The following is a 19614-nucleotide window of genomic DNA, read 5'->3' as shown; positions in this document are numbered from 1 at the left end:
AAAAAAAATTAGGTTTTTTGAAACAAGTCTCATGATACAGAAAAGGAAATGAAAGGAATAACAATAGAGGAGCAACGCAATGAAACCAAAACTGAGGCAACTTTCGAGACCTTTAAACCTTTCGGTGGGCGATTTCTTTCTTCTTTGCTGTTATGACTTCGATTCTTAATTATTGACTCTAAGAGCGTAAATCCAATGTAGAAGAAAAGAGAGCCAGTCGCTCACGTAATGGTCCCCTGTTATTGCCCGTCGCTACCGGTCACTGCTCCCATTGATTGGTTTCATGAACCAAAATACATAAAAAAGGTATTGTTTTATAATGAAAGAACGGAGTCATTTTTATCTGTGGGCTGTCCACTGATTACGACTAGGCTTAGAAGGGTCTCCCAGTTATTAATCCCTTATTGCATCATCTATGTAATGACTCCATCATGAAAATAATAGACAAAAAGCTTATTATCTAATGGCGTTGTCAAAAAAGTCAATGTGGATAGCTTATCTAAGATGCTTCAATATCCTCACAATAAATAAATTATCTAAAGCACTCTATGTGACTTGTCTCTCACTTTTCCATATAATATATTTCTTAACATTAGTTGTCATTCACATTACAAAATATATAATTAATATGACGTGGCTAAATCTGCCTTTGGACCCTATCTTTATTTATTTTTATATATTATTTCCTTAATAAAAAGGTGATATTTTGTTTTCTTGTTAACAAGGATAAGATATTGATGAAAATTAAAAAACAGGTCCTTGTGTTATGACTAATATATAAAGCCATACGTGACACATGCCAAGGCTCTAAAGATAAGGTTCGTTTTGTCTAGATACGTGTACGTATTAAAAGTTTTATAATTAATATGACAGCGGCAGAAATCTATATGTGAGTTTTCACGCTTTTATACGGATATAGGGTCAGGGTTGAACCGCTGTCAAAACGGGTCCCACCGATTCCAACTCGGCACTTAACCGTCTCCCACTCCATCTACTCGATCTGGACTTGTTTTGTTGTTTTCTGCTTTCTTTGTCTCTAGAAAACACCAGGGAGGGGATGAAAGTACAAAATACCCTCTCATTCGGCTCAAAAAATATACTCCTTACTCACCTAACCATCTGGGGCGGTCGTCGCTCCCGGCAGAAAAAGGGACATTTTCGTAATTTAGAGGATTATCCCTTCGGACAAACAGCTAGCTTGAGCTTTACCCGCTCGCTCGTCTTAAGCAAAGGCTATAAATAAATTCACGGAGACCAACCTGAGAAGGAAGAACTTCCGGCATTTTGATAGGGTTTCACGAATTCCTCTCGTGAATGTTCGACGACTCGTTTTAATCGCTGGAAGTTCTCTTCGGCCTTGATCATGTCTTTTCAAGCTAAGAAGCTTATCAACGACCCGAACGGTTCGACTTCATCAGCAACTGCCTCGGAATTTTGATTTTCGACGACCTTAATTTCGTGACATTTTGATGAGTTTTTCTCTGGTGTTTTCGTTTCTGATCTGATCTTGACGTTTTTTTAGTCTCGGACTTCGTACTTATCTTGCATGTTACTACAACGCTGGAATTTTATTACTTGCCGTTCTTCGTCCGCTTTTTAGTGCATTTCGTTTGGGAGGAATTGGAGTTCCGGTCGTGAATGTATGTCTTTCTTGTGTGATTTTTGTCGCAGATGTGGTGACGGAGTTCATTGAGGGTTTGGTGGAGACTTATCCGGGCTTGCAGTACTTGGATGGCTTCCCAGAGGTGGTGAAAGTAGTTATTTAGTCCTGATCTTGACTTTTCGGTGCCAACTCTATTACGTTTTCAAATGCTGATAAAATGTCCATGCCAACGCAGGTTAAGGTTGTGCTGCGTGCCGATGTTTCAAGTGGTACTTACGACAAGGTTGCCGTCATTTCGGGTAAGGAAATGACTTATAGCTGAAACACAAAATTTGCCAAGCGAAACGCTTCTCACCCTGTAATATGCATCATCTCTGTGCAAATCGCTGACTGTTAATGAAGTGGATTGTGCTAGTTGCTGCTTGAGCCTTGTTCTCCGAGCAATTTGTGCAGCATGTCGTCATATGCATGTGACATATTCTGCACAAGCGCTCTTATTACAACCTCTGAAAAGAATTGCATCCAATTGTGGTATCAGATGAACTTATTCACTTTCTAGGGTTTAGATATGAGTAGTGCTTGCTGTTTTAAAATTCTGTGGTCATTCATGAGCGTTCATGTTTTGTCTCCATGAGGATCGTGGTCTATACTTAAGACCTCTATCTTGATTAGGAAACAGTCTGCAATGTTTATTTTAGTATAATTTGATGGATTTTTCAAGCTTCAGGTTACAAATGAAACTTGTCATTACATAATTAAATGTGGAATTAACGCCATTTCTATAAAATAAATAAATAAATGTGGAGTTCTTGCTAATTTATCTACTTCGTGAAATATACAATAATTTCATTAAATCAAATATAAGAAAGAATTATCATTGTTAAGATTTTTTTTTCTATATACTGATATGTAGTGTTTATGTAAAAATAGCATCTAGAATTAAGATATGTTTGATATTTAGTGCATTATGAAGCACAAATGTGCTATCTATGGAATTTAAATCATCAGAAAGCCACAGCCAGGTTAGGCTGGCACAATGCTGACGGTTAGCCAATCTTTGAAAAATAATAATAATAATAATAATAATAATAATAACAGTCTTGGTTACAAACCGTTGATGTAGGCGTCCAAGTTATCCTCATTTGTTATGTGATGAAATTACAAGGTTGTTTCACTAAACTGATAGAATACAGCTGATGTTTCTCCATATCTTTGGACAAATATGGAGTTGATAAACTCACTTGAGGCTTATAATGATAACACTATCTATGGCTATTAGTGGTTGTTTTAAAAGGCTTATCCTGCATGATATCTTTGTCTAAGTCTTTAGTATTTCAGGATGTAGCCTGTAATGTGTTACCTTTGTTGTTGTGTGCTCAAAATTTTTTGAACTCTATATAAACTAACTTTTTGTTGGTTGATTTGTTCTTGGAGACTAGTGAAATATGGTGTTGGCATAGATTCCTTATATTAGAAAATGTCTATATTGGCAGCTCCACTACTGCTACTTACTTTGCAATGTATAGACTAATTGGTTTGTGATTCTTTTTGGATCTTTCAATGTGATTGTTATGTTGGTGAAACTTTTTCAGTGAGCCTTTTGGTTGAAGGGCTTTTGAGTAGAAATTGTGTACGCCTTTTTGCCTGGATGGAAACCTTGTGTGAATTTGTATGTGGTTGTGTAGTGACAATGTGGTCTTGTTCTTGGGTATTCTATCTTATAACTTGGTATTTCGAAATGGATGCTCTTTTGATTATTTTTGGAATGTTTGCATGTTTTTAGTATGTAGAAAATATGGTGATTGTTATAGTTGTTTCCAGGTCTGTCCAAAAATGACAAGTTGAAGTTAGGATACTTTTTGTCAAATTATAAGTACATAATCTTTCTTATACTGAATCTATGTGGGACTATTCTTAACGCTTATTCTCACTTGTCGACCCTCTTTATGGCTCTTACACATGGACAATTTGGTTCATAGACCCACATATGAGTACTTGTTTTGATACTATAATAATGTTGGGTCTACATCCATCTCAAAATGACTAGAAGAAGTTAGGATTTTATTATTTTATTGTTTTTGAAGTTATTAGTTAAAGATCTTTCTTAACAGTGAGGTTTCTGATTCTTATAAGATGCTACTTCTTTAGTTATTGTTTTCTCTTTATAACTCGTTGACAAGTTTTCAAGACATAATTCATGCACAGTAACTTGCTTCTCAGATTGTAAATTTTGGAAATACTTGCATTAATCTTCTTATGGATGTCTTACATATGGTTGCTTGATATAGGGGGTGGAAGTGGCCATGAGCCTGCTCATGCTGGATTTGTTGGGGAAGGGATGCTAACCGCGGCTATTTGTGGAGATGTTTTTGCTTCTCCTCCTGTTGATTCCATCCTAGCTGTATGGATGCACAATACATTCTGGGCATTGCTTGCACTTATGACTTCTAATTCAACTGCTCATTCTGATCCTAAGCTAAAATTTGCTAATCAATCAAGACTATTTCTTTAGGGTATTCGAGCAGTGACAGGTCCTATGGGATGCCTTCTCATAGTCAAGGTATGATCAGTAATTATCACTCCATGGTTTCCTTGTATTGGAAAATTCAAGTATATGAGACATTTGGTGTATGTTCTGAGTGAGACTTTTTGTGGTCTTTTGAGTTGGTTAATTGTTGTATTTGATTTGATACTAAGGTTGTTTACTGTAATCTTTTATGTTGTTCGAGATTAATTTACTTTGGATTTTTTTTATTTTTCATTTTCCAGCAAAACTGATCTTGTTTGGGCTTTGGCAGAACTATACAGGCGATAAATTGAATTTTGGCTTGGCAGCTGAGCAAGCAAAGTCCGAGGGCTATAAAGTAGAGGTATGCATTGTTTTGATTTTGGGTTTAGGATTCGATAGTCTTGTTTAAGTTTGACGGAATTGGAAAAATGGATACACAGACAGTTATTGTTGGAGATGACTGCGCTCTCCCACGTCCTCGAGGAATAGCTGGACGTAGAGGACTGGCTGGCACGATTCTTGTTCACAAGGTTAAGTTATTATTCTGAAAATATTTTTATTTTCTTTCGTTATGATTCCTACTTGTCTGCCTCTTTATTCTCAGATCTTATGGGTCTTTTCTTGCGACCAGTTGATTTATTATTGTTTATTTATTAACAAGAACATAAGCTACTGATAAAATCGGATTTGGTGTGTATCCGTGCTTTTGGGTAAAGACTATTTGGAAGTTTAGAAAAATGAGGGGAGGCATTATATAATAAAAACTCATGCACACGATACACTTTCAGGAACAAATTTGTTAATTCTCGTATGATCTATCCTTGAACTGTCTCAACAACTACTATGTGTCGTCAACTCTTTACGTATAGAGTAATCAGCATTACGATGGATGTCTTTATGTACATGTCCTTGTAATTCTCATTCGAAGATCTTTGTACTTCCATATTTTCCTTATCAATGTGTTCAAAAAAATGATGAGTGGACTGAGTTTACGCTTACTATGGATTTCAAGAGATACAAATATTTGCATGTTTGCAAATATAGAGAGTAGCAGTTAATTGCATCAACAAAGAGCAATATCATATTTCAACGAGCTGCACTTTCAATTATCTGCAAGCGCTGCCAAGTATCTAAAATGCACTTGCCACTAGTTTAAATCATTAAAACTCTGCTCCATGAACAGGTTGCAGGGGCAGTGGCAGCTGATGGTCTTTCTCTTGCTGAAGTTGCTGCAGAAGCTAAGCGTGCGTCTGAATTGGTGGGAACAATGGGTGTTGCCTTATCAGTTTGTACTCTGCCGGGCCAGGTCATATCAGACCGTTTAGGTCAAGGAAAGATGGAACTTGGCCTTGGAATCGTAAGCTAGATAATCATCTTTTATTTATTCAAGTTGTTCTCAGATGAAGCAATTTGGACATTTCGTTTCAGTTGAATTTAGAATTTCTGTTTATGCTCTTTACTTCATCCAAGAATACCCTTTATTCAAAATTATTGTTGTTTGTTTCTTTTCTCTTCAACTGTCATATGTGGTTCCTGTTGAATGTTAAGCATTCCTTCTTTTTTGTTATACACATTATCAGGCTGAGCATAGACTTTGTATTGCCAGCATGGAGAACCTGGAGCTGCGGTAGCAGACCTTCAACCTGTTGATATCGTGGTTTCTCACGTGTTAAAGCAGATTTTATCAACGGTCTGTTTTGCTGGATTAACTATTCAAGTTCTTGTGCCTGCAATACTTTTCATTATGTGCATATTTATTTCATAAATGCTTCTTGCACGGTCCTTCATTGGTTATAGGACAAACATTTGTTTAGGTTCTTCTCCGTTTTCTCTATTACATGCACGTAAGAAATGACTCTCATTGACGTTGCATAGACCACTGAATTCTGTTTAATTTTTTTCTGGTTTTGATTTTTTATCATTCCCATTCCTGCAGGAAACTCACTATGTTCCTATCACTCGAGGGAGTAGAGTGGTTCTCATGGTTAACGGGTGAGAGCCTTCGATGCACTTCCCACATCCTCCTAATTTTTTTTTGGGATAGTCTGAAACTGGATGCAAGACTCTCTCTTAAGGCATAATTATTGGCATGAATTTTTTCTTTTTTTGAGGTTTTTAATTTTTGTTCGAAAGCATTAAAAAATTTAATAATGATAAAAGCAATTACATGCTTCAAAAAAATTCAAAAGGCTGTTATTCAAAGCTATATGGTTGTGATTTTTGGTGAAATGCCAGTCTACATGCTGCATTTTCTTTTGATTCATGGGCCATGTTTGCACATGTATGTATACGTATTATTGCTGATTCACATGTTAACAAAAGCTACTTGCACTTTCCTTACAAGAATTCTCTTGATTTCTTTCTCAATGAAGAATTGAGACATGTCATTTATAACACAGACTGGGTGCAACTCCCGTTATGGAGCTGATGATTGCAGCTGGGAAAGCAGTACCTCAACTGCAGTTGGAACATGGATTGGCTGTTGATAGGGTTTACACAGGATCCTTTATGACTTCTCTTGATATGGCAGGTTAGTTATATTAAGAATAGTCCTGTGTGGATTTAGGATTAGAATTTTTTTTTTTTTTTTGCTTATCACTGGGGAAGAAACTTCCTGAATTTGGCTAGTCATTTTGGGATGGAATGTTTTTGAACATAATTTTAACATAGTATCAGAGCGGGTAATTGTACGTGGGCATCCACTCAAAATTGTCCATGTGCAGGAGCCACAAAAAAGCTCATACATGAAGGGGAGTGTTGAGAATAGTCTTACATGAATTCAGGATTAGAAAAATCCTGTGCTTGTGACTTGGGAAGAAACCTCCTAATTTTGCCAGTAATTTTGGTATAGACTTGCAGTTTTAGACATAATTTCAACAAGTTCCAACCAAAAGCATTATCTGTTTTCTGCTTGTTCGATGACTTCATCTTGTATGTGTCTCCTCTGTAGGGTTATCCATAACCATTATGAAGGCTGATCAAGCAACTTTGCAAAGGCTGGATGCCCCAACTAAGGCTCCATGTTGGCCTGTAGGAGTTGATGGTAGGTTATCCAAACCTGATTGCAACTTTTATTGATATTCAAATTTGGGCCTCTAGTGATATGTGAGTACTGCCAAAATTAGTGAGATGTCCATTCTCCTGTGCTACCAAGAAATATGTACTTGAGAGCATATTTCATAATTATTGCAGGTTTATTTTCATTCAATTTTACAGACATTTGTTCTTGTAACATGCAGGTGACCATCCACCTGCTAAGATTCCTGTTTCAGTTCCACCATCCCGTTCCACAAGAAATGTGGAGGTAGCATTTGAGAAATTTTATTTATGAGTCAAGAAATGTTCTTATTTGAAAAAAAAAAACGCATATAAAATGTGGAGGTAGCATTTGAGAAATTTTATTTACGAGTGAAAAAAGATTCTTATTCTGAAAATAAAAGCGCTATCATATGTTATGCGCCATTTAGCTTCAGCAAATATTGATTTTGAAATGAAATAATAATGCATATTTTGCTATGCCACCAATTGAGCTACTCCCTGTCTAGTGGTTGTCAAATCTCATGCTTCTGATTGGACAGGTTGTGAGGCGACCTGCAGAGCTAAATGAACAAGGCCTTATCCTTGAGGCTGCAATTGAAGCAGCAACAACTGAAATAATTCGTTTTAAAGACAGTCTAAATGAATGGGACAGCAAAGTTGGAGACGGTGATTGTGGGACAACGGTGAGTCAGCTGTCCTCTTCCCCATCATTGAAGCTAATATAGTAATCTACATTTTGTTGGACGGAATATGAACTTGCATTTTTGCAGATGTCTAGAGGGGCAACAGCTATTCTTGAAGATATGAGAAAATAGTAAGTAACTTTCTGTTGTAGCTTTCAAGATGCAAAGGGTTATGAATCTAAATATTTGCAACTGCAGTTGTAGATTCTCTGCCCATCATTTCATTTGTTATTCAAATTTAAGGATGTCCTCGTTTTCAGTTTCTAGTGTTCCTATGTTGTAATATCATCGTCTTTTAATTTGAGATTTCTGCTTCACAGTTATCCTGTGAATGATGCTGCGGAAACAGTGAACGAGATTGGAGCATCAATTCGTAGGGTCATGGGAGGAACAAGCGGGATCATGTATCATGCTTTACCTTGTAAACTTGTGGTTTAATATTCTGTGCTACTAATGAATGCCATCTATATTATTGGCGCTATAGTTCTTTGTCACAAGCTTTGCTGTTGTAAACAGATACGATATATTCTGCAAGGCTGCATATGCTAAGTTGAAAGAGAGCAACTTGCCGGTTGTTACAGCCCAACAATGTGAGATGCCTTCTGTTCATATTTAAATGCTAAATTTACATCTTCCATTAACAAATACCTGCTTCTTTATGTGTTTCTCACAATCAAGAGACATCATTTACAGGGGCTGATGCTCTTGAAGCAGCCATTGCTGCTATCAGCAAGTATGGAGGTGCAATGGCAGGCTACCGCACATTGTTGGATGCTCTTATTCCAGCATTGGATGTTCTGAGGGAGGTATAGGATAGACATCCTGTTGCCTTTTTGAGTGCTATTTGTACTTTGAAACTGATCTATATGACATGTCTATGTCAATAGCAACTTCTTGCACGGGATGATCCTGGAATTGCTTTTGTTCTTTCATCTGATGCAGCCCTTAGTGGTGCAGAATCTACAAAAAATATGAATCCACAGGTAAATAATATAACTGTCCTTTTGTGATTGTGGTTATGGAAGAGTCTACTAAAATCATCTAAAAGATCTTCTATGCTCCTTATTGTGTCCAAAAATGAAAGAAAGTTAGAAAGACAAAAAACGATTTTCCCATGGGAAGTGAATTCTGGTGGTTTCCCTCAATGTAATCCTTGTATTTTGCTAACTTTACACAATCTGCAACTGGGATACTCTGAAAGTACACACCATAGTCTACATGTAGCTTACTCTTTTCCTTTGTAAGTTTGAATGCTATTACTCATGCAGGCCGGTCGTTCAACTTACGTCTCTGGAGAAGTTCTTCAAACCGTTCCTGACCCAGGAGCCATGGCTGCAGCTGCATGGTACAGGGCTGCTGCTCTTGCTGTTCAAAACAAACTGCATCACTATTGAGTGTATGCATTTACAGTGGAGCACCTACTGTCCGCAATTCCCATCTGATTCCATTTTGAACTGAGTAATTTTGCACGAGTACTCAGCTTTTTTGTTTTTTTTGTTTTTTTGTGTCTCCGATTGTCAGAACTCAATTTGCTTCCCGCCTGTGCAATGCATGAGCTGAGAAAGCGTGCTCTTACACTTTCATTCGTTCTTTTTAAAAATCTTGTAAAGGATGTTCAAATTACTAGAGTAACAGGAATAAAGCTTTTACCTGATTTTTGATTGTGCAATGTTTACCCTTATTATATCGTGAGAGATATTAGTGAAGCAATTCTTAGATGAAAGAATAGGTGATTCAGTATGAAGGGGATTAAGAGGTATATTCAAGGTTGATGATGTTGGTCATTTTTTTTGCAGGATACATAAGTGGCCCTTCGTGTCTATCCCGGGTTGTTGATTATATTTATTTGCCGAGGGTGACTAGGAAAAGTGCTTGTCTAAATATCATAATATGAGACTTGATTTGTTGAAATATAAAAAGTGAATACTTCTAAAACAAAGGATTTATATTCATTAATTGGATTTATTAATGTGGATTTTATTCCTAGAAACCTTAATGAACGTTATTTGTTTTAGAAGCTATTATTTTTTTGTTTAGTAAATCCACGTTATGAGAAATAAATTTAGACGCGGTGAGAGTAGTCTTAGCTCCTGCTTCTAGTGAGAAGAAGAAAAAACTACTTTTCAGTTCTCTTCAAAATGTACAAGTGTACTAATGACCCTCCGGGAGGATTTAGATACGTGAATGACTGAATTTACCCATTGCTAAATTCAAAATTAAACACCTTTAATGCACATAGTTGGTTCATGTTTGAAACATAGCCTTTTGAGATAAGGTTTTAATTCTTAAGGTTCTAACCTTTTAACGTTTTCTGTATAATTCTTAATCTAATATTTTATTAATGCCCTTTTTGACTTATTTAAGTATGAACTTAAAGGATAACCGTAGCATTCTCTTTAAAATATGTGGTTTCTTTCCGCCACTTCGACGTGATTAGTCTTGTGTTCTGTACACAGTACACCTTATATAAGATAAACAAATAATGATTACATTAATGAACTTTTAAAGTATTGCCTGCTGAAGAGAGATTTTTTTTTTTTTTTTTTGTTATTTTTTCCATCTAAGGAAGAAGAGGGATGGAGAGGAGAGTGGCTTGGCCTAGGTTTAAAATCCAGTCGCAGTAGGGCCTAACACGTAACTTCCAAGCCTTATTTTGTACTGAAGGAACAGAATGGAGTATGGACGAATCCTGATTCGAAGGAAATCATCCCTGGCCCTGCTATAACGAATAAGAAAATGCATTCCTATGTCTTAAGAGTATCGGGCGGTCGTTTCAGGGATTACTGAAACAAAAGTGCAAAGCCGGAAGCCGTTCGTTTCCTAAATACGCTGTGTAAACTTATATATGCTGAAAACCAAATAAAAATAAAAAAGCGCGGGAACGAGGTAAGAAAGAGGACACAGTAGTCGCTACTTGCGTTCGGCGTCAGGCCGACCTCGGGGCGAAATCTCTGCACTGGAATGGAGTCTCCCGGTTCATTCCTCCGTCAACTGCGCCGCCAGCTGCTTGCCTTTGTCCTCAGCTCCTCTCGTGTAAAATCTCTCTCCCTCTCTCTCTCTCTCTCTCTCTCTCTCTCTTCCCCTTCTGATTTATACTTCCTTTCTCCGAGAAGAGACTGAATCTTTCTCCGATCGTTAAGTACACCGCGCTGACGTTCTTTGCCGACAGATTCTTGCCGTCTCTGGAAAGGTTTAATGTCTTCTCCCACAATTTCATGTCTCCTGATTTACCTCTTATGAAGTTCTATAGAAGAAGTGGACGGTGAACAGATGTCTTTAATTGATTCAATTTTTTGTTGTTTCAAATATCCTATGTGACTGCAGTTGTGGCGTTTTGCATGCGAACTTTCTAGTTTCGGGATTTTGGCAAAATTTTCTGTGATACATAGAGTTTCTTGTAATATTTCTGCAATTAGAGGTGAGATGAATTTTCATTCTGAAGCAGTCAGTCAGTAAGCACCTACTGAGACTGTTGTTTGGTAGCTGAGAATGAGATGGAGAGTTTTGGTCCATTCTGGTTACCGCCTTTTGTTCCTCGAGGAGTTTGGGCTAACATTTGTTCTGATTTACTAATTATCAATACTTTCATGTTCTTTGCCAGATACAAGCTGGACAGTCGTGCACGAAACTGGCTTTTGCAACCCCTAACGGAGAGCAATTTGCAACTGTTTGTCCTCGTTTCTGTATGGATAGCTAGTAAAGTGAGGTTCTAAAGCTTATTATCATTGTTACAATTTCTGTTAATACTTAACACTACTCGATCGGTATCTTTAACACTGCAGATCCACGACACGCGGCCTCTATCAGTAAAAAGTTTAAAGACTTTCGCGGATGACATTATTCAGGATCAGCATTTCACCACCCGAGATATTGTAGATGCAGTAAGATTTCTTCATTTGTTACTTTTTTTAATTTTATTACTTTTTCATACTTATAAATGAACATTAATTCTTGACTGCATGGTGATTGACGAGTAAAAGTTTCACTAAACAGGAGCTGGTCTTCATGAAGGTAAATCTGTGGTGACGGTGGGGAGATTTATAGAATTACCTGCACTTAAAAAGCGTCTTTTTCAGGTGTTAAGATTTGACATCGGAGCCATGAATATTACTGTAATCTTCTTGGAGGAACTACTGTCACAATTCAAGTCAGTCCTTACGTTCACCTTCTCAATGAATTTATTCGTGATACGCTGATCTAAGTTATTCATACTTTTTATACTGTATGCTAATATGATCTTTAATGTAATTGAGGAACATAGTATTTTTTGGGTTGCCTGGATTACATGGACTGAATCCTTCACATGCTTTCAGGGAAGTAGCAAAAGCAGGAGATATCATGAGCATCAGTTCATGCATGGATATCATGGATCTCCTCTATGAAACAGAAGAAATGTCCAAGCTATATAAGTATCCCCATTCTCTTGCCGTGTCCGTCTTGGTATGTTGCTTAGCTGATGCAATATAACCTCTTTGTATTTCAAGGTGGTCTCCTCCCTTACTGCTAACAGAAGATGCAATTTTTCTGCAGGTGGCTTCATATGTTATGGGAGTTCCGGCGCAACGATCAGAGTTTCCTCTTCTTCCTTGGGGTAAGTTCTCTCATCTATTGCCTGCTTTGTAACTTTCTTCTTTTAAATTGATGATTGATCAGATCCTACCCATTCTTATCCGTTCCCTATAGATCATTAGCTACTTTTTTGCCCATAGAGTCAGGTTTCGGAGTGAAATTAAAATTTGTAGGGAGTTGGCAAGATAGGGTATGTACAACCTTCTACCAGTCAACTCTGTGATAGGATTATCTAATAGACAATTGCCTCTGTAGTGCGAAAATGTTCAGCTGTCGGTGCTATTAGTTGCAAGTCTGACATGGTATATTTCCTCATGCTTTTTACTTGCTTCTTTGAGGAAATCACTTGATTTTCTTACGTTTTGCTCTATGGTCCCATGTGGAAGTTCTAACGATTTATTAGCTCAATGAAGAGATGCATGTCATAGTGGCAAAGGCCAAAACAGCAATGGGTCAGCAAACTCTAGTGTTAAGCTATCACTCTCTTGAGGTCATCTGTCTCTTGGAAATTGTATTCTTTCAACTTCGTGGTCTTCACTCTCCTGTGGTCATCTGTTTCTTTGAAAATTTTATTTCATTCAGCTTTCATGATCTGATCTGCCAGACCCGTTGCACTGAAACGCTGCAAATGTGCAAAATTTCAATGTCAAATCTGTCTTCTTAAATATGACAATTCTGCATCACAAGTACTGTCAGTATGAAAACTAAAATTGCGAGAGGCAAGCTCTATTCCATCTAGATAGAGCTTCATCTTGGGTAAAATTCAGATGTCTTTGCTGAGGTAGATTTTTCTACATCACTGGAATTTCCTATATCAGGAATAAGCATAAACAATCTTTTTTTGAATTTATTAATAGAAGATGGAAAAAAACTAATTGTTGCTGAAAATCGACTGTCCTGTTTGATTTGGTAGCATCACTGTCCTCATGGGTGATTCAACATATTTTGTTGTGTACCTCTTTCGTTCCCTTCGTCATCTAGCTAGTTGACATCTGTTGCAAGCATCATTAGGCTTGGGAGTGTGAACGGCAATGCAACGGAAGCCTGCAGACCAGGCTTCCGTCCGCCGGAACCGACGGATCACCAAGCCAGAATTAGCAATTTTTTGTTTTCAATTTTATGTATAAATATGTGATGTAATATTGGTTTCCAAATCGTGGTGAATAAAGAGTTTCTTAAAGCTTTACATGGTATTAGAGCTTTCGAGTGATTTTTGAAAGAGTTCAAAGCTCTCTGCTCTGGAGACGAGGTCAGAGAAGCGGTGGAGAGGCATGAAGGGCCATTTGTGTGACAGAGAAGGTGGAAAATTCAACACCAAGTCCACAGAGAAACCAGTGGAGTTTGTCGGTGTTGTCGACTGGTCTGCCGATCGCATGAAGCTGATCGCAGAGACCCTTGAAAGTGCATGTATAAGCGACAACGGATTGATTGCCGCGTTTTAACTACTGAAGATCGTCTTTGAGTCGGATTTCCCGAGCCTTCGACCGATGACTGAAGGCATTTTCCAATGCGAGCCAGACCTCTCGTGCAGTGGAAAGGCCAACGGCTTCGGCCATTATTCCTCGGTGAGGGAGGAAAGAAGGAGGTTGATAAGGCGTTGATCCATTACTCTCCATTGCAAATATTCAGCAGTAGGGATGGTGGAATCCATGGCAGCAAACTGAGGTGGTGGTGTGAGGGCTCCATCCACATAGATGAGAAAATTTTTACTCTCCAAAAGAGGAAAAAGTTGACTTTTCCACAAGAGATATGTTGTGGAAGAAAGTTTAATGGTAATCATAAGGATGAGGGTATGAAAAGGGAGAATATGAGAAAAGGATTCAGTGGCCATTTTTTTTTAAAGCAAACCTGTTGAATCGAGTTGTGTTCGAAGCAAACCCGGTTCTGGGCGGTGCGACAGAAGCGAGACGATGCGGCTCATCTCTTTCGTTTCCGACAGCGGTCAGCAGGCGTTTCAATGAGTGTCTGAGATGATTCAGCTTGTCTCTGACGGATTTCAAGCAAGCTCCTCATGCCTGGTTCCAACACTTTAGCTCCTCTGTCACTCAACTTGGATTCTCTTGTAGTCGTGCTGACACTTCTCTATTTGTTTTTCATAAGCATTCAAACACTATATATCTGCTCTTCTATGTTGATGACATAATTATTACTGGCAACAACTCAACTCTTATCACCAGGTTCACTCATGAGCTTCATTCTGAGTTTGCAACTAAAGATTTGGATCCGCTCAACTAATTTCTTGGTCTTGAAGCTTCGCCAACTACTGATGGCTTATTTATCGGTCAACTCAAATATGTACGGGATATTTTTACTTGAGCTCAGCTACTTGATAGCAAACCGGTTCTTACGCCTATGGTCATTTCACAACATCTGTTCGCAAATGGTTCTCAATTTTTGGATCCCCCTCTCTACAAGTCTCTCGTTGGCGCCCTTCAATATTTGACCATCACTCGCCTTGACATTGCCCATGCGGTCAACTCTGTTTGCCAATACCTGCATGCTCCTACTGAAGATCATTTTTTTGCTGTTAAACATATTTTGCACTATGTCAAAGGTACCATTCACTTTGGCCTTGTTTTTTGTCCATCTGCTACTCCTGTTGCTCTAGTTGCTTACTCTGATGTTGACTGGGCTGACTGTCCTGATACTCGTCGCTCCACCTCTGATTATTCTATTTATCATGGGGACAATTTGATTTCTTGGAGTGCTAAAAAACAGCCAACGGTATCTCGTTCCAGCTGTGAATCTAAGTATCGTGCTCTAGCGTACAATGCAGCTGAAATTATTTGGCTTACGCATTTTCTTACCGATCTACATGTTCCTATTTCACAACCACCTCTACTCTTATGTGACAAAAAAAGTGCAATCTTCCTCAGCTCCAATCCAGTTTCTCACAAATGCGCCAAACTTGTTGAGTTAGGTTATCATTTTATTCGAGAACTTGTTGCTGCAGACAAACTTCACACACAGTATGAGCCATCTCAGCTACAAATTGCTGATATTTTCATAAAAAGTATTCCACACCCTCTCTTTAAAGTTTTTTATCCAAACTTCACGTTTGTTCTTAATCCGACACTCAGCTTGCAGGGGGGTGTGAACGGCAGTGCAACGGAAGTCTGCAGACCAGGCTTTCGTCCGCCAGAGCCGACGGATCACAGATCCGGAACCGACAGATCCTCAAGCCAGAATTGGCAATTTTTTGTTTTCAATTTTATGTTTAAATATGTGATGTAATCTTGGTTTCCAAATCATGGTGAATAAAGAGTTTCTTGAAGCTTTACTGGGAGCACTATCCTTCGTTGGAAAAAAGTAGAATTCCTTCCGTCAAGGAGGAAAAAGCTTATCAATTTACAAAGTTTGATGGATAATTCCGACAAAGAATATGAGAAGCAAATTGCAGATCAGCACCCACATATAGAGCATACAGAGACTGCTACTCTAGGATTCCCATTTTACTCTCCACATCTTACCAATATAGTCAACAATTTGCTGCTTATTCCAACTCTTCTTTCAGTTTGATCTAGTTATGTTTAGACAAAATAAAATCTTTTCATGTTCCATCGATGATTCCTGGAGTCCTGCCGTCAAATTAGTGACACTACCTACCAGGCACGATACAACAAGCCCATGGTTGATGCTGGTATTAATCGAAATACTCTTGTTGCTCATGCCACAGCAAAATCAATAAACGTGTACCGTAAAGTAGTGTCTGAAGAATGTCTTCTTTGGAGAGAACTACACAAATTGCAGATATTCTTTGTTTGGCTTACTCCAGAGGGTTGGCAGTGCTATGAATCTTTCAACTTACAGATCCACATTTCAGAGTCCATTATAGATCTTATTCATGAGAAAACACGACAGAACAGCTACCCATCAATGATAAATAAATAACCATCAGATTGGTCAGTTCAATGTGCATAACTCGCTTGTTAGAGGGCCCAATACCAGTCGCTCTTGTTATTGCATCTCAGTTGTCTGATGAACATATGCTCTGTACAGATCGTTCGATCTCAGGAATATAGCTTTTTGTTTTCTTCTTTTTGTTCGTAAAGCTGCTTATTCAGTGGGACGGGCAAGGGGGCTCGTACTCGTCGACAACCGACAACGCAGCGAGTTACTTCAGATTGAGTATTTGGGTACGTCAACATGCGTCATCGACTTGCAGATTCGTTAGGAAGATAGGGTAGGTTGGCCGGTGAGTTAACTTCACAAATCCGAGCTGACCCATGACTGCGATACGCAGGAATGTGCGTATGGTGAGTCCAATTGCATCAAACAGACGGTGGATGCAGAAGTGGGGCCTGTGGAGGAGGCTGGTTTTGCTAAAAGAACACAAGTCAAACACACGTGTAATTGATTGTGAGGTTGGAAAAGGCAAATTCCAACCTGTCCGAAATCTCTATCACGTCGTTCTTCCTCGTCCTTATCCGGCGCCGTGGTCTCGTTTGTCGTTGCTGACTGCGTCTATGGAGATTTGGGCCAATCTGTAGGCCGAGGTTTATCTGGCATCCTCTAGTTGAGTGGCCCAGTTGCCGACAGTCCTTTTTGGCATAGTTGTTTCTTTTTTCTATATGGACTGCTCTTTCTGCTCCGTAAGAACAGTATGGGTCCACAAATTGGGTAGTGCTTGTACCATTTCGTTGGTTAGGAACTGAGGAATTAGGATTCGGCGATCTTCCTTTTTCTGCAAATTTCATTTTCGGCGCATGAAATTATGTTTACCTGGTGTAGTTTTATGCATTGGAAGTGTTATAGATGAGATGTTTGCTACCGCAGTGAAGCTTACGACCTCGTACAAAGAAGAAGACATTGCAGAAATTGTTCGGAGCATTCTGGAGCACGTATTGGAGCCGACAATGAAAGCTCGTGGATTTGAAAAAGCTGGGTGATGAGTGATGACATTCTCGGTAGCCCTCGCTTTTCCTTTTATTCGCCCATCTTGGCTCCCCTAGTCGCATGAGAGGCCCCCCGGTACGTCTAATGGTATATTTTGATGAATCGAATGGAATTGAAAGTGGAAACCGGAAAAGATTTTCTGTAAACTGAAAAAGAGGGTCACCGGGCGTTTGCACGGTCTCTGCTTCTGAGTGGGAAATTATAGTTAGCTAAGGAGGCTACCTGGAAAGATAGAGAACGTATTAGATTGTTTTTGAGATCCCTATCTCCAATTATTCAAGGACCCGCCACTTGCTGGCATTGTTGAATGTAGGCTTGTGAACATTTTTTAACTCTTTTCTCTGGCGCCTCTACTTTGGGAATTAACCAAATGAGAGAAACCCACAAAGTAACATTCTGTGGAGGTGAAATCTCCCTTCCATCCTCATCTGCTAGGGATGATCTTCTTTGTTAAATGCATTGGATTCTGTTCTGGTTTGAATAGACAGTTCAATTATTAGCTGCACAATATATCAATTAAAGAGTAAGGGATTCTTGTTCTTGGTGTCTCCAACTAACTTTAATCCTATTATATTTTCTGCGTGCAATTATAAGCATTTCAATCATTCGATATTCCCTAGTGCATAATTGGTCTGTGCAGTTGACTTCTTTTGATTAGTCAGGACAATGTTTATCATCACAAAGTTGTCTATCCCAGCTCCTTCAGGTTAATAAGACCTGATCGGCGAACAGTCTTGCAGATCTTGGAAGTGTCAATAATTGGTCTGTATGTAAGTTTTATTATTAAATTTTGAATAGGAGACAAGCTGCAAACGTAGCTTCCCATTTTGCTGAACTAACTATTCCTTGCAAAACAACATTTAATTCGTGGCTGTTTCTTTCTAGAGAACGTTTAGCAATAAGCAGGATAGATAGCTTCGTTCAAACCTCTGTGCTTTGTGCGTCGTAATTATACTCCCTGTCTGCTTGGTAGTATCAATCACCTTGATTTATTGATATTCTAATTTATCAGCATCATAATTAGGAATTTCTAACCGAAAAGAAATAATGATTAGGGCCCATGCAAAAATATGTCTTGTACTCCAGGAGACCAAGTAGATAGCTGCACATGATTGAAAAAAATAATTTATGATTTTAGAATATTAACAAGCTAATCCTACTTTAATAACGCACACAATTTTCTAACTACCACAAGCGACATTTTGAATGAAAACTAAAAAAACAGTAGTTAGGCAAATACAGCACAGTAGTGGGATTATAAATCCAATCAACCGCAAAATTAAAACAAAGCTGTTGATAGATAGAATGTCTTGTTCCTAGACCGCGTTACGTATGATAATCCTTATCTAAATGGAAGTGACTGGCTGTCTTTGTCTGAGCGGTCCCTTCCAGGACTTTAAACTGTTTGATTTGACCACACTATTGTTCGTCCTCTTTTAGGTGCTTTACGCTAATTGTATACTGCACTAATTGTATACTGCAACCTGACTGGGAACTCTTCAGAAAGTGGTTTTCTTGGGCATCTACCTTTTATGCTAAGGATGAAGATTACCTAGCTACATGGGGTTGATTCTGGGTCCATCCGCTCATTTCTACTCATGCCAGTCAAATGTTTGTCTTTGTACTGCTGCTCAGCGTTACTGTTTTCTTGCTGGCTTTTTCTTTCCGTATCTTTGGAATCTGCGATTTTATTCCTCCATGCAGCTTCCCGAATCTGCCATATTTCTCTTCGGTAAGATCGTATCTCTGTGACCTACTCAGCACCGAAGCTTTTTTTGTCACATCACTAGATCAGACAGAGTATCTGGTAATTGTGGCCTGTTGGGAAAGGGTAAAGTTCTGTTGCCATGGGGGCGTTTCAAGATAACCCTAGTAGCATGATTAGTCACTTTTCTTTTGCATAATCGCAATGTTTAAAGAAGTCTAATCTCATTTAGAAGTTTTTACACTTCAATAGTTGGAGTAAATGCCAAAGTGGAACTAAAAGTTCACAATATAGCAACTTCAACAGCTAAAACATTCCTACTTTTACTTGAAAAACATTCCTGCTTTCTTTAAATCCCCTACAGTTCCTGAAAACTAGTGCTGAGGAGACACCATCTTAGGCTTCATCTTTATTCATCTCTTAAATTACCGGTTAGAAGCAACATTGGCCTGCCAACTTCCACTAAGAACACAGATTAGTTGGCAGCAAGCCAACAACCTGTTTGCTCAAATCCCTTCCTTGCAAAAGGGTTTGCTTGTTTCTGTTTTTCTATCTTGAATACAGAAAAGAAACAAATATATTGCTTCTCTTGTGGATGACTACAAAGCGC

At 38.5% G+C, this 19614-nt stretch overlaps 2 protein-coding genes across 6 annotated transcripts; both read left to right on the top strand.

Moving 5' to 3' along the window:
- The first annotated feature begins 1133 nt into the window (after window positions 1-1133).
- Window positions 1134-9495, top strand: LOC137955655 (putative 3,4-dihydroxy-2-butanone kinase). Its single transcript, XM_068802691.1, has 20 exons — window positions 1134-1403; window positions 1672-1745; window positions 1839-1902; window positions 3892-4004; window positions 4116-4163; window positions 4402-4473; window positions 4553-4642; window positions 5296-5469; window positions 5719-5802; window positions 6049-6104; window positions 6512-6642; window positions 7063-7155; window positions 7352-7416; window positions 7691-7834; window positions 7922-7965; window positions 8155-8238; window positions 8351-8424; window positions 8528-8640; window positions 8722-8817; window positions 9103-9495. The coding sequence occupies exons 1-20, from the start codon at window positions 1364-1366 to the stop codon at window positions 9226-9228; spliced, it is 1785 nt and encodes a 594-aa protein (XP_068658792.1). The 5' UTR covers window positions 1134-1363; the 3' UTR covers window positions 9229-9495.
- A 1234-nt stretch (window positions 9496-10729) lies between these two features.
- LOC137956851 (cyclin-J18-like) lies at window positions 10730-18959 on the top strand. Of its 5 annotated transcripts, none has more exons than XM_068804500.1 (9): window positions 10730-10867; window positions 10948-11024; window positions 11436-11535; window positions 11617-11715; window positions 11828-11845; window positions 11899-11981; window positions 12148-12274; window positions 12365-12425; window positions 18740-18959. In XM_068804500.1, exons 1-9 carry the CDS (start codon window positions 10796-10798, stop codon window positions 18751-18753), a joined length of 651 nt encoding a protein of 216 aa, XP_068660601.1. In that variant the 5' UTR covers window positions 10730-10795; the 3' UTR covers window positions 18754-18959. The 5 variants fall into 5 exon arrangements, with proteins under 5 accessions (XP_068660601.1, XP_068660600.1, XP_068660599.1 ...); XM_068804499.1 differs by lacking the exon at window positions 18740-18959 and adding an exon at window positions 17180-17838 and having other exon boundaries at window positions 10975-11024; XM_068804498.1 differs by lacking the exon at window positions 18740-18959 and adding an exon at window positions 17180-17838 and having other exon boundaries at window positions 11436-11517.
- Window positions 18960-19614: the final 655 nt, after the last annotated feature.

This window comes from Aristolochia californica, unplaced genomic scaffold (genome assembly GCF_029961685.1).
Source record: "Aristolochia californica isolate CCGP_79_NKW_82.1479 unplaced genomic scaffold, dmAriCali1.0.hap1 SCAF_2, whole genome shotgun sequence".
Lineage (NCBI taxonomy): Eukaryota > Viridiplantae > Streptophyta > Magnoliopsida > Piperales > Aristolochiaceae > Aristolochia > Aristolochia californica.
The sequence above is the reverse complement of the archived record's forward strand: the minus strand, read 5'-3'. Positions and strand labels throughout refer to the sequence as shown.

Coding starts and splice junctions, on each gene's coding strand:
- LOC137956851 (XM_068804496.1), top strand. CDS start 10,796: ATGGAGTCTCCCGGTTCATTCCTCCGTCAACTGCGCCGCCAGCTGCTT. Junction 11,536..11,616: donor CTGTATGGATAGCTAGTAAA/GTGAGGTTCTAA, acceptor TTAACACTGCAG/ATCCACGACACGCGGCCTCT. Junction 11,982..12,147: donor GAACTACTGTCACAATTCAA/GTCAGTCCTTAC, acceptor ACATGCTTTCAG/GGAAGTAGCAAAAGCAGGAG.
- LOC137955655 (XM_068802691.1), top strand. CDS start 1,364: ATGTCTTTTCAAGCTAAGAAGCTTATCAACGACCCGAACG. Junction 4,005..4,115: donor CTGTTGATTCCATCCTAGCT/GTATGGATGCAC, acceptor CTATTTCTTTAG/GGTATTCGAGCAGTGACAGG. Junction 5,470..5,718: donor TGGAACTTGGCCTTGGAATC/GTAAGCTAGATA, acceptor TTGTATTGCCAG/CATGGAGAACCTGGAGCTGC.